The sequence below is a fragment of the Amblyomma americanum genome, chromosome 11 (genome assembly GCF_052857255.1).
Source record: "Amblyomma americanum isolate KBUSLIRL-KWMA chromosome 11, ASM5285725v1, whole genome shotgun sequence".
Lineage (NCBI taxonomy): Eukaryota > Metazoa > Arthropoda > Arachnida > Ixodida > Ixodidae > Amblyomma > Amblyomma americanum.
In genome coordinates this window covers 43,158,949-43,169,966 of record NC_135507.1, presented here as the reverse complement: position 1 = coordinate 43,169,966, position 11,018 = coordinate 43,158,949, and the positions used below count along the sequence as shown (strand labels likewise).

The 11,018-nt window shown below is 42.7% G+C and overlaps 1 protein-coding gene across 1 annotated transcript; it reads left to right on the top strand.

The window, feature by feature from the left end:
- Positions 1 to 8,227: 8,227 nt before the first annotated feature.
- LOC144109576 (BEN domain-containing protein 5-like) lies at positions 8,228 to 11,018 on the top strand. Its single transcript, XM_077642396.1, has 4 exons — positions 8,228 to 8,362; positions 8,840 to 8,978; positions 9,083 to 9,157; positions 10,888 to 11,018. The coding sequence occupies exons 1-4, from the start codon at positions 8,255 to 8,257 to the stop codon at positions 11,016 to 11,018; spliced, it is 453 nt and encodes a 150-aa protein (XP_077498522.1). The 5' UTR covers positions 8,228 to 8,254.

Genomic DNA, 11,018 nt, shown 5'->3' with positions numbered 1-11,018 from the left:
GGACGTCACAACCAAAGCAAGCTGCTCGTCCTGTCTCCGCGACTGCTGACGTAGAAGCTGACGTCACGACTACCGAAACTAGTGCAAGCCAGCGACCAAGTTCCGACAAGGCAGGCAAGAAGACTCTGAAAGCAAATGCTAAGAAGTCACCTACAAAAGACCAGACGAACTTGCCATCGCTGTCAAGTGCAAGCCAGGGACCTAGTGCTGATAAGCCAGAAAAAACAACTTCGAAGGCAAGCACTAAGAAGATGCCTACGAAAGGCAGGACCAGCTTAGCATTGCAGAGCACTGGGCAGAAGGCCAGAAAGAAGCCCGCAGCCAACGGTCGTCCGGCACAGAAACGGGCACAGAGGAAGCAGAAGGATGGTGACAACGAGGTGTCTTCAGATGCTTCGAACAGCAGCTACAAGGTGCCACGTGGTCTACTGCAAAGGGCCAAGCGCAAGGAGCGCTTTTATGACTACGTCTGGCCCTCAGAAGAGGACGACTCTGGGAGTGATTCGGAGGACATCTCTCATGCTTCGATTAACAGCATCATACCTCCAGCTGGGCTGCTGCAACCATATCGCACCAAGCAGCGCAGGCTCATAGCTGTTGGTTCCGGAGACAGCAGTTCAGACGATGCTGACGACGATGATATGGACGTCTCTCCTGGGGAGGATCTTCTGTCCAGGTGCGAAGCCCTGTTCGGCATGGACACACTTCCCAACTCTACGACAACCAGGGCTGAGGCAGTCAGCATGCTGCTGACCTTTGCAAGCAACCGCCAACTGCGCTGGGGAGCACTAGCTGAACTAGTCACCATTGTCAACAAGTTGTTTGCTCCGGCAAAGGATGTCCTTCCAGGACGCAAGGCTTTGGCCAAGATGTTGTCGCAGATGCCATGAAGCTAGGAATAAAAGCTCTGCGTGCATTCAGGAAGAGTGATCCACATTAGTGGCATATTTGCTGTTCTGTTGAAGAACATTCCTTGATTTTTTTTTCTTGCAGCATTTTAAACACAAGTGTACTTGGAGTTTTAATGTTGTCAAGTGTTCTTTACCATAATTATTCCGTCATTGTGTGTTCGCATCTACTTACGAAGGGGGGAAACTTCATTGTCACAAGTGATGGACATTGCTTTAATTATTTTAGTACATATTTTAGTAACAGTCTGCATGTCAGACTCATACTGATGAGTGAGGAATGGCTACCTTGAAATGTCATTTAAATGTGACGTCATTATGTACTGTGATATGCGAGGTAAAAGTTCGTCTAGTCTTCCATTGACTGCTCTCATCAGTACTTTATGCCATGATCATTGTGTTGAGATTTTACAGTTTTGGACCCTGAATCGGCATTGAAAGGTTCTGCTTGCTAATGAAAATAGTTTCAGGTTATTGTTCCAGGCAGACAAAAGTCCATAGCTATGTATGGGTTTGAGTGTGCCACTGTTCAGTTTAAATCTCATGCACAAGTTTGTTGTATTATAGCCTGAAGGAACTGCACTTTTGCAAAGGTATTTATCTAGTGCTGTCAAAAATAGGGATTCTTGGCGCTCGCTGTGTTTGATGCTGAAAGTAGTGCCGTGTTTTACTTGAAAATGCACATTTACTAAATCTGCTGGCCACGCCATGCATTGAGAGCTCAGTTTGTTGTTTTTAATTTAGAAAATTTCAGTTGCGTTGTGTCCTGCTGTTCATTGCTACGATCTGAATGTCACACTGGCTGGGAATCATGTTCCTGATCTGTTTGATTTTGTTATTGCACATTGCTTTGTATTTTTTCATTTTAGTTATTTTCATCATCATATTTAGTAGTTTAGTTTGTAGTTTTTGCAGACAAAGGAGTCTGCATTGTTGGTTATTGGGCAGCTTTATTCAATGACGGAACAAAATAAATCTGTGTTTTGAGTAGGCTTTTAAAATTTGTGTCTGCTTCCCTGCCCAGCAAAATTCCCTTGCCACCATAGCATGGCCTGTACTTGAGCCAGGAGCAAAGCACAGCGCTGTACACTTGGCTTAAAAATGCACTGCATGGCCCATTTGCACACACCTCTTTTTCGTTATTCTTGAATTGTGCATGGCGCCTGCTGAGAGACTGATTAAGTGCAGCTGTGCTAGGGCTGTGCCCAGTCGAAGCCACTGAATGGCTAAGCACTCCTCTGCAGGGGTGTGTATTAAGTACGTGCGGATTTGAGGCAAGAAGGCTCCAGCACTGTCTCAGGAGCGGGCTCCGTTAACCTATGTACACCATTCCCGGTGGTGAGGTTAGCTTACTACAGAATTTTTAAAAGTGAGCCAGCAGTGGTCTTGGAGCAGAAAATAACTGACGAGCACTACTTGCGTCAAGCACGCACAGGCACGTTTCAGCAATGTTGTCAATCTAGCAACGTTGTCGATGTCTCCTTGGGCGAGAAAACTACCATGACCCGCTGCTGCAACCTCATTTCGATGGAGGCGAAATGCAAATATGCCCATGTGGTGTGCGAGTGCACGTTCGGGGACACCAGGTGGTAGAAGTTAGTCCGGAGCCCACCACTACGATGTCCTTCGCAGCCAATACTGCTTTGACAGTTTTGCATTGCCCATTTTCTGAGGTCGCGTGCATAAAGGTTATAAAAACGTGCTGTCGCTTGCTGTGTCCATATCCAAGGTGCCAAAACAGTCAACATTTAATGAGGGAGCGCCCGATACAGCGGTTGTAATGGTTCGCACGCACCATTGGAAAATTCAGAACAGCCAGAGAGAAGGCTATGACCGTGTCTCGCGTGTCTCCTCTCTACTGGGGCCGCCCGCAGCATATCCCAGGGTGCCCCGACGTACCCCAACTGTTTCTGAAGCGAAAGCTTCACTACACTAGGTAAAGCTGATTTCACCGTGCGCCGCCAGCTGGCCTTCAAGTTAGCAAGAGGTCAAGTGTGGCTGTAGGCCTTACCATATGTGGTCCACCATGGTGTTGCACCACATGACCTTGACCTTTCACTTTTGACCTTTATATTCACCCTGGAGTAGCATGCCAGGCCGACAACCAGGCAGACCTCTCCTGTTCCATTAAAGTTCTCCTCCTAATCCTTTATATTCTCCGATAGGGGGCAGTAGAATAGTCACATGATGTGCGATGGAAACTGCAGTTGTGACATCAGTCTGGGGGGAGTATAAGCCAGAGCAGTGCACATTAAATTACTTAGACGCCATGGAGGAGTGCAGCAAAAAGCACACATAGCGTTCATTGGGTGACCCACCTCTAGCGATGGATGGATGGATGCATGGATAAGGCTGAACCCTTTAAATCGGGCGGCGGTTCAAGCACCTAGCCGGGACATATGAGATAGATGGATGGACGAACGGACGGATATGGCTGAACCCATTAAATTGGGTGGTGGCTCAAACCACCTAGCCATGACTTGTGAAATTTTACTCGTGTCGTGATCATTGTTGCCAATCAGATAACCTTCGCTTGGTTACTTCTACCCTCTTAAAATCTACTTTCCCTTCACTGTCGTTAAACCCCAATGCTTTGGATAAATCATCCCCGCTGCTTTCCACTGTAGGGTGAAACCCTTTACAGAAAAGTATCAAGTGTTCAGCCGTTTCCTCCTCCTCTGCGCACACAACGCACACCGTGTCTATCTCGTGGTACCTGACTCGATATGTCTTAGTCCGCAGAACTCCCTTTCTGGCCTCAAACAACAAAAAGATTCCCCTAAAATTATCACAGATATTTTCTTTGGCAATTTCGTGCTTAAATATCCTGTATGTTCCCAGTGTCGATTTCGTCAGCATCCCTGTTTTCCACAGAGCTCTCTCTGTTTCTTTGGCCTTTTTCTTAACCGATAATTGCTGATCTGCCCCCTTACTGCTGTCCAGATATTTGCTTGTCAATTTTCTAGTTCACTTTCTTCATTTCATGCCAACATTCCTTATGTACAGGTATTTGAAAAACTCTCCTAGCCCACTGCTTGTCGCCCATTTTTCTCAATCGCTTCTCAAATGCTATCTTGCTGCTAGCTTCTCTGCTCTCGAATGACGCCCATCCCATATCACCCTGTGCCCCCTGATTTGGTGCATTGCCATGTGCTCCCAAAGCCAGCCTCCCTATGCCGCGTTGTTTGATTTCTAACCTTGCTTGAACATCTGGTCCCAGGCACAGGACATGCATTACCGAAAGTCAGGTTAGGAAACATCACCCCTTTCCAGATCCCTCTTACCACTCATACCTATTGTAATTCCACAGTGCCCAATTTTTCATGACAGCTGCATTCCTACTAGCTTTATTCATTACATATTTTTCATGCTCTGTCAGATACTCAGCACTGTTATTTATCCACACCCCAAGATACTTGTACTCATCCACAACTTCTAGCATGAGCTCCTGTATTCTATGCTCCCCACCCTCATCATTAAATATCATGACTGCAGAATTTTCCTTACTAAACTTGAAACCTTTTCTATCTCCCTCTGTACCACAAATGTCTATCAACTTCTGCAAATATTCCTTGTTGTCACAATATCATCGGCATACATTAATCCCAGTAATGACTGTTTAATCCATTCTCCTCGCTTGAAAAAAAAAGGTTGAAGCCCAGTCCGCTCCTGTCTAGTTTGGTCTCTAATCCTTGCAGGTACAATATGAACAAGAAAGGAGACAGGACATCCTTGCCTAAGCCCCCGCTGTATATCTACAGGCTCTGATACATTATTTCCCCATTACATAAGCACTGTGCTACCTTTATATATATCTTTTAAAAGAATATTTACTCCACCTTCTACATCCAATGTGCCCAGTATGTCCCACAAATACTCTTGAATAACGTTGTCGTAGGCTCCCCTAATATCCAGAAATGCTAGCCATAGGGGCCCGTGTTCCTTTTCAGCAATCTCTATACACTGCGTCAATGAAAACAGATTGTCCTCCAACCTCCTTTGTTTCCTGAACCCATCTTGTAGCTCCCCTGGCTAGCACCCCCTCATTCTCCACCCAAGCCTGCAGTCTGTCCTTTATAATCTGCATCACAACCCTGTATACCACAAATGTCACTGTTATGGGACGATAGTTACTTATCTTAGCTTTGCCCCCTTTTTCTTATATATCATGTTCATTCTACTTAATCGCCATTCATCAGGGGCTTTGCCATCCACTATCATTTTATTCACTACCTCTATTAATGTTCGCTTGGATTTTGGTCCTAGCTTCTTTATTAGCTTAATCAGAATACCATCTGGTCCTGTCAACGTGCCACTAGGAACCTTCTTCTCTGCCCTTTCCCACTCTCTTTGCTCAAGTGAAGCAATTGCAGAAACCGGTCTATCCTCCTTCGATAAATTATGTGCAACATTTCTTTCTCTAAATTTTTCTGTCATCCTTGTTCCTATGCGTTTCATTGCTTCGTTCCCTTCTAGTCGAATATCCTGATCTGTAACAAATAAAGCTTTGCTCTAGCCAAGCCTTATTACTCATTGTATTTAGATGTTTACAGAATTTCTGAGCTGCTTTTCTATCCTTTTTATTTACTTTTGACATCCATTGGGCACCCTTTCTTCTAACTTTCTCATTAATCAAATAGGATGCTTCCCTTCTACACTTTATGAAGGTATCCCATTTTCTGTCTACTTCAGCTTCTGGTTGCCCCCTCTTGTTGGAATATCTGTGTTCCCTGGACGCTTCCTGACGTTTCTCTATCGCCTTCTTGACCTCCTCATCCCACCAACTCTTAGGTTTGCGTCTTTTCCCTTATGGCTTGGCTCGCACCTTAGCTAGCTCTAGCTCAGGTAATCGAGTTAATTTGGTATAGGTCCATTCTGTGTCATTATCCTCAAAAATTATTTTCTCAATTAGTTTGGCTGCTAATTACAATTGCTTTTCTGAGTAAGAACTCCCCTCTGACTGTTCATCTCACTTCAGTTCTACATTGGTTTCTCTTGTGAAACTCAACTTGATATGCTTGTGGTCAGTATACCTAGACTTCTGGAACCATGTTCATCTATATAGGTATGAAGACGATAAGCGCTGCGCCATCGTCCCTATAGAATACGTTAAAAATTTTGATTTTAGGGCTGACGGGGACTACGCGTCTACATTTTATTTTGTAAAATGGATTGAGGAGGATGGCTCGTCGGACTATTATCGGGCCCGCATATTGCTGCTTGGAGGTAAGTTCGACCTGTTATTATTCTGTGCCTGCGGTAGCGACATTCTTAGCGCATTGCAGAGTAACTGATGGGCAGCTAAATTTACTGCAACACACTATTCTACAAAATTTGCTTGATCGCGCAGCGTGAGTTGCAGATATCGCGGTATGAACGCATGAGTCTCTAAGAAGGTTGTTTGATCGGTCAACGTGAGTCGCATATATAGTGGTAAGAACGCATAAGACATAAATCATTAAAGCGTGGCTGGTGTGCACTTCACAGGACGCAGCTGTTAAGGCATTTGTTTCTGTGATGGCCGGCCACAAATTTGACAACGAAAAGCTGCCCTATCAGTGGGAGAACACGTGTTTTGTGGGAGTCGACCGCGTGGCCAACAAGTGGCCTATAAACTTACGATTAAGGCTACTGAAGAGCGGCTTTTGCTACAGCGGTAGCATCACTGCATATCTGTTAAGGCTGTAATCTGGTTGACAGAGTTAAGGACTTGGTAATGAGCGCATTTTTTTGCTGGTTAAGGTAACGCGTGCTCCTTTATCATTCCTGTATCCACAATTTCATTTGGAATATTCAGGCCTAGACGCACTTTAAGAATAAAAAATATAAAAATAAAAAGAATAAAAAATGAAAAGTACTTCGCAAACGCACTTTTAAACTGTTTTGTAAGTTTATAGCCATACATAACAGGCCACTGCTTCAGAACCGAAATTTACTGATTTATTTTATTTTTTTGACATTGTGAAGTCAGTGCATCACAAGAAGTGTAATTAATATGTGCTCTCTTTTTTATTTTTTGGAACTCTAGGTTTTAATCTTCAGCATAGAAATAAAATGTATTTGATGTGTCTGCTACTAATTGCCTCCATTTCCGCTCCGCTCTTGAAATACATTTTTCAGGATGCATTTTCACTTGCTACAGCGTCAAGAAGCCCTATGCATTTTTACTTGCAATTTATTGATCTGTGCGGCAATGTTTCAGACTCCGAAGAAGACCTGCAAACTAAAGTGAGGCAGCATCGTGTTCGCTTCAGGCGAATGGTAGATTCCAGCTCGAGTGAGCAAGAGGAACGCAAGGTGGTATGTATGCTCCTCAATACACAGAAACTGCCAAGCTCTTGAGAGTCTGAAGCTGAGAAATCTCTTTGTGTTTTGTTTATTTATAGGAGCCTAAGAAGCAGAAAACTGCCAATAAAGAAAATCTTTTAAAGGCTTTGGAAAGCAAAAAGAAAAAGTTGCTGCGTCAAAATGAAAAAACAGAACAAAATCCTCTGTCAGCTGCATTGGCAGAGGTGAGCAGCCTCAGGAAACGCCTGCAAGAGCAAGACTCGGAAATAAAAAAACTCAGAGAGCTGAATGAGAGACTTCAGGAGAAAGTGATAGGAAAAATGGATGAGCTCGGTATGATGGCTTTTTGATTTCTCTGTACTAATTTTAGCGTGGTGCTGGCATTCAATATAATGTATTTGAACCACACTTGAAAGACAAAGGTTATTAATAATGTCATACACTACAGTCTTTCAGTATGCCTGCCACATGGTGGCTTATCATCCATAGAGCTTTTATTTTGGGCCTGTTATTTCCTGGTGAAAGCCTGAGCAGATTCAGAGATAAATCTGGCTAAACCATAGTTTTTCCCGAAACTACACAGATGTTGCAGTTTGCCGGTGCATAAAGCTCGATGATACACATGGAAATTAGCAGGTGTATTTATCACAAGAAATTTTCAAACTTAATTACCTTTGATGCTTGTATATTATGTGGGTTTTTTTCAGTAGGTAAATTGAGGCAGCATTTTTATAGAAGCGAGAATGCTATAACAGAGATATTGGTAGGATGCTGTGTGCCAGGAAAAAGAAAAATATTGAACAAACATTTAAGTTATGTTCATTCACCAAATTCATTCTCAAATATGAACCCGAAAAATACTGCCTAGTTTGTACTGCCCGATTTTCTCATGATGCAAAATTCAAAAACAATGGGCCCCTTCTTGCATTTATATTATGTAGTGAAGACATTGGTTTTCAAAGTTTTATAGTGTGCTTCTTGGCATGTGTGCACCATTGTGATTAAGGTGTATTACTATGTTTTTAGGGTCTTTCTTTAATGCCCAAGCCGTCAAGAGTATGCCTTCAGTGCCTCAAGACAAGGCGGATCTACCATCGGCACCCCTTGAAATAGAGACTGCTGCAGTCTCAAATGCGGCCCCACATCTCCCCAGTCAAGATGATATGGTATCCCTGAATGCTTCTTCAAAAGCCTGAAACAATTTGAATGTGGTTTCAACATAATTGGACAAGATTTACTGAAGCAATTGTAACGTTTTAAACATTACTGCAGATAGCTGCATCTTATATCTTGAATGTGCTTTAATTTCACTTTGTATTGTGCATACCAAATCAAAGTGCTATTGAATAATTGTCCATGCTTTACATGCTCTTGCAGCCCTTGCTAACTAATATTTTGACACTGGTACATGAAATTTACCTGTGCAAACATTTTAAGTTTCTGCTCAGTATGTCCACCTTAGCAGATCCCTGGCATACTTTTTTTTTATTTCAAACTTTGTCAATGCATGATGATAAAAACAGTTATTGCACTCCTTTATAAATATAAGTTATAAATACTTCTTTTTACGCAGGTTGGAAGATACAGGCATGGCGAATGAGCATGTGTAGAACACACAAGATCTGTTCTTTTTATCTCTGCAGGTGGACATTGGACGTGGGATCCAAATATCCAACAGTGCTTGGGTAAGAATTCAGCAGCTGCCCAAAGACAGCATGTTTGTAAAAGAGCTGCTGCTAGCGATCTGGGGTGTGGCAGCACTACGGAACCGTTCCCTTCAGGGTAATAACATAGCACTGCTTTTCACCATGGTTTTTGAATAGGTGAAGCTTTTACAAAGTTATTTATTTTTTCTCCGCTGCATTCTATTACGCCCTTTTCCACAGGCAGACATTGCCCAAAATATCCTGACCGCCCAAGAAAGACTGCGCTGAGCCCTGTGAAATTAGCAGTGATGCGTGGTGAGTAAGGACTGCTGTTCAGTGCAGTTTTTGATCTGTTCTTTGCTCTTGCTGCTATGGTTGTGTCGGTGAGCTGCCCACAAACTTTTAAAGCTTTTGGCGTGGTTTTAAATCCTATTCTTCCCAAAATGAAAGTGTGTGCTTACGTAAGTGCTAATAGATAAGGCGATGGATTGTATGGAAATAAAATGTTTGCAGTTTTCTGTGTATGCAGCTGCACCCATATTGACATAATTATGTGTAATAGCTTTTGCCTTCAGTTTTTTTTCTCTTTCAGTGCAGTTGGTAATGGAAGTCTAGACATCAAAAGAATCAAATTCAGAATCAATACCAAATGTGGGAAGAAACCCATGGGGTACCCTGAGAGTGATATGTGCAGTGCACAACGTACTGAAACTTGCAGACAAGCTCACAACAGAAGATATGCAATGAACCTGTTTATAAAGGGCCTCAAATATGTTTTCATGTGAAGGAAAAAGGGTGCTATTTTGAGTTCTACAGCTTTTAGCCAAGCTGCAAGCAGCCCTGCATGCGACTGCTTAAATTTTGCTACCTGACGTGATGACACTTTTCTCTGCATTTATGTTAATCATTTTGCCTTATTTTGTAGAGGAAGGATTGATCAGGAGGTAAAACAGAAGTAGCTAGCTTCCTTTCTTTATCAATATATGATAGGAAGCTAGCAACCTCTTGTAAGCAGTTTTGAGTTTGGCTGGTTGGTGAATATCAAACATAGCAGAAATGGGTGCACGAGATGGGACAAAAAAGAGACTACACACACTTGTGTAGCATAATTGTACCGTTGGTTGCCTTTTGGCTGTGCTGTGGGTTGTGCTTTCTTGCATGCCACTTTTGTTTGGACATTACGTTAGCGTGTCCATTGAGCACAACTACTTCTCATCGAATTGCATTCTCCACTTCATGGTAAAAGCATCCAAAAAGGTGGACAGAATATGACAGAAAACTGGACAAGTGCCTGTGGGAAATCATGAATAGCACTTTTCAAGGTGAACTACCAACTGTTTAACGCTGAAACTCATTCTAGAAATTGTTATTATATCAAAACTGATATTGCCACTGTGAAACTGAAACTGACTTAAGTTGGGAATTTCGTTGGGGTTCAGCATCGATAGATCTTTATAAACCTATTGCACTTCTCTTGTTAGACTTCCACTATCCTGCATATAGAGCCTGATACTGGGTACTGTTTATTCTTTGCAACACTTATGGCAATAAATTATACTTTGTGAGCACCATTTTTTCTGTGATGTCGGCACTGTGATAGTCTAGAACAAATTGGACTTGTGTGCTTAAGAATAAGCTTTCCTTGGGAGCATTTGGCAATTTGTTCCTTCACAGTTCAATATAAATTTCCACCAAAATAATACAAACTAATGCAAGTGCAGGAGGTTTTTCTGGTTAGCCAGGCTGAGTATTTCAAGACAATATAAGGACAGCATTGTGACACCACTTAATTTAAGAGGCAGTTGGAAAAGATAGAATGAGTGCCCGTGTTCATGGGAGGTGTGAATGTAAGGTTATATACAAAGGATAAGCTGCAAGCACGAGCGTATTGGAAATATGCAACCACGTATACTTCTGTTTGCATCATAGTTTGGAAGTCTACTAAAAACAGTACAGGCAAGAATGGAAGCTTGCATTGATAAACTTAGCGAATGTCCTCTGATTTCTTTTTGTAAATAATCTACTGTTCCTCTCTATGTCACCAGAATGCTACAGGGAGCGGCTTCAAAAGAACGGTGTCCCTGCACACATGGTCAACGTGGCTGTGAAGCAGCTAAACCGCTTTGTTGTCGAAAAGCTGGGCAACATTGAAAAGCTGGCCATGAGATACTTATAA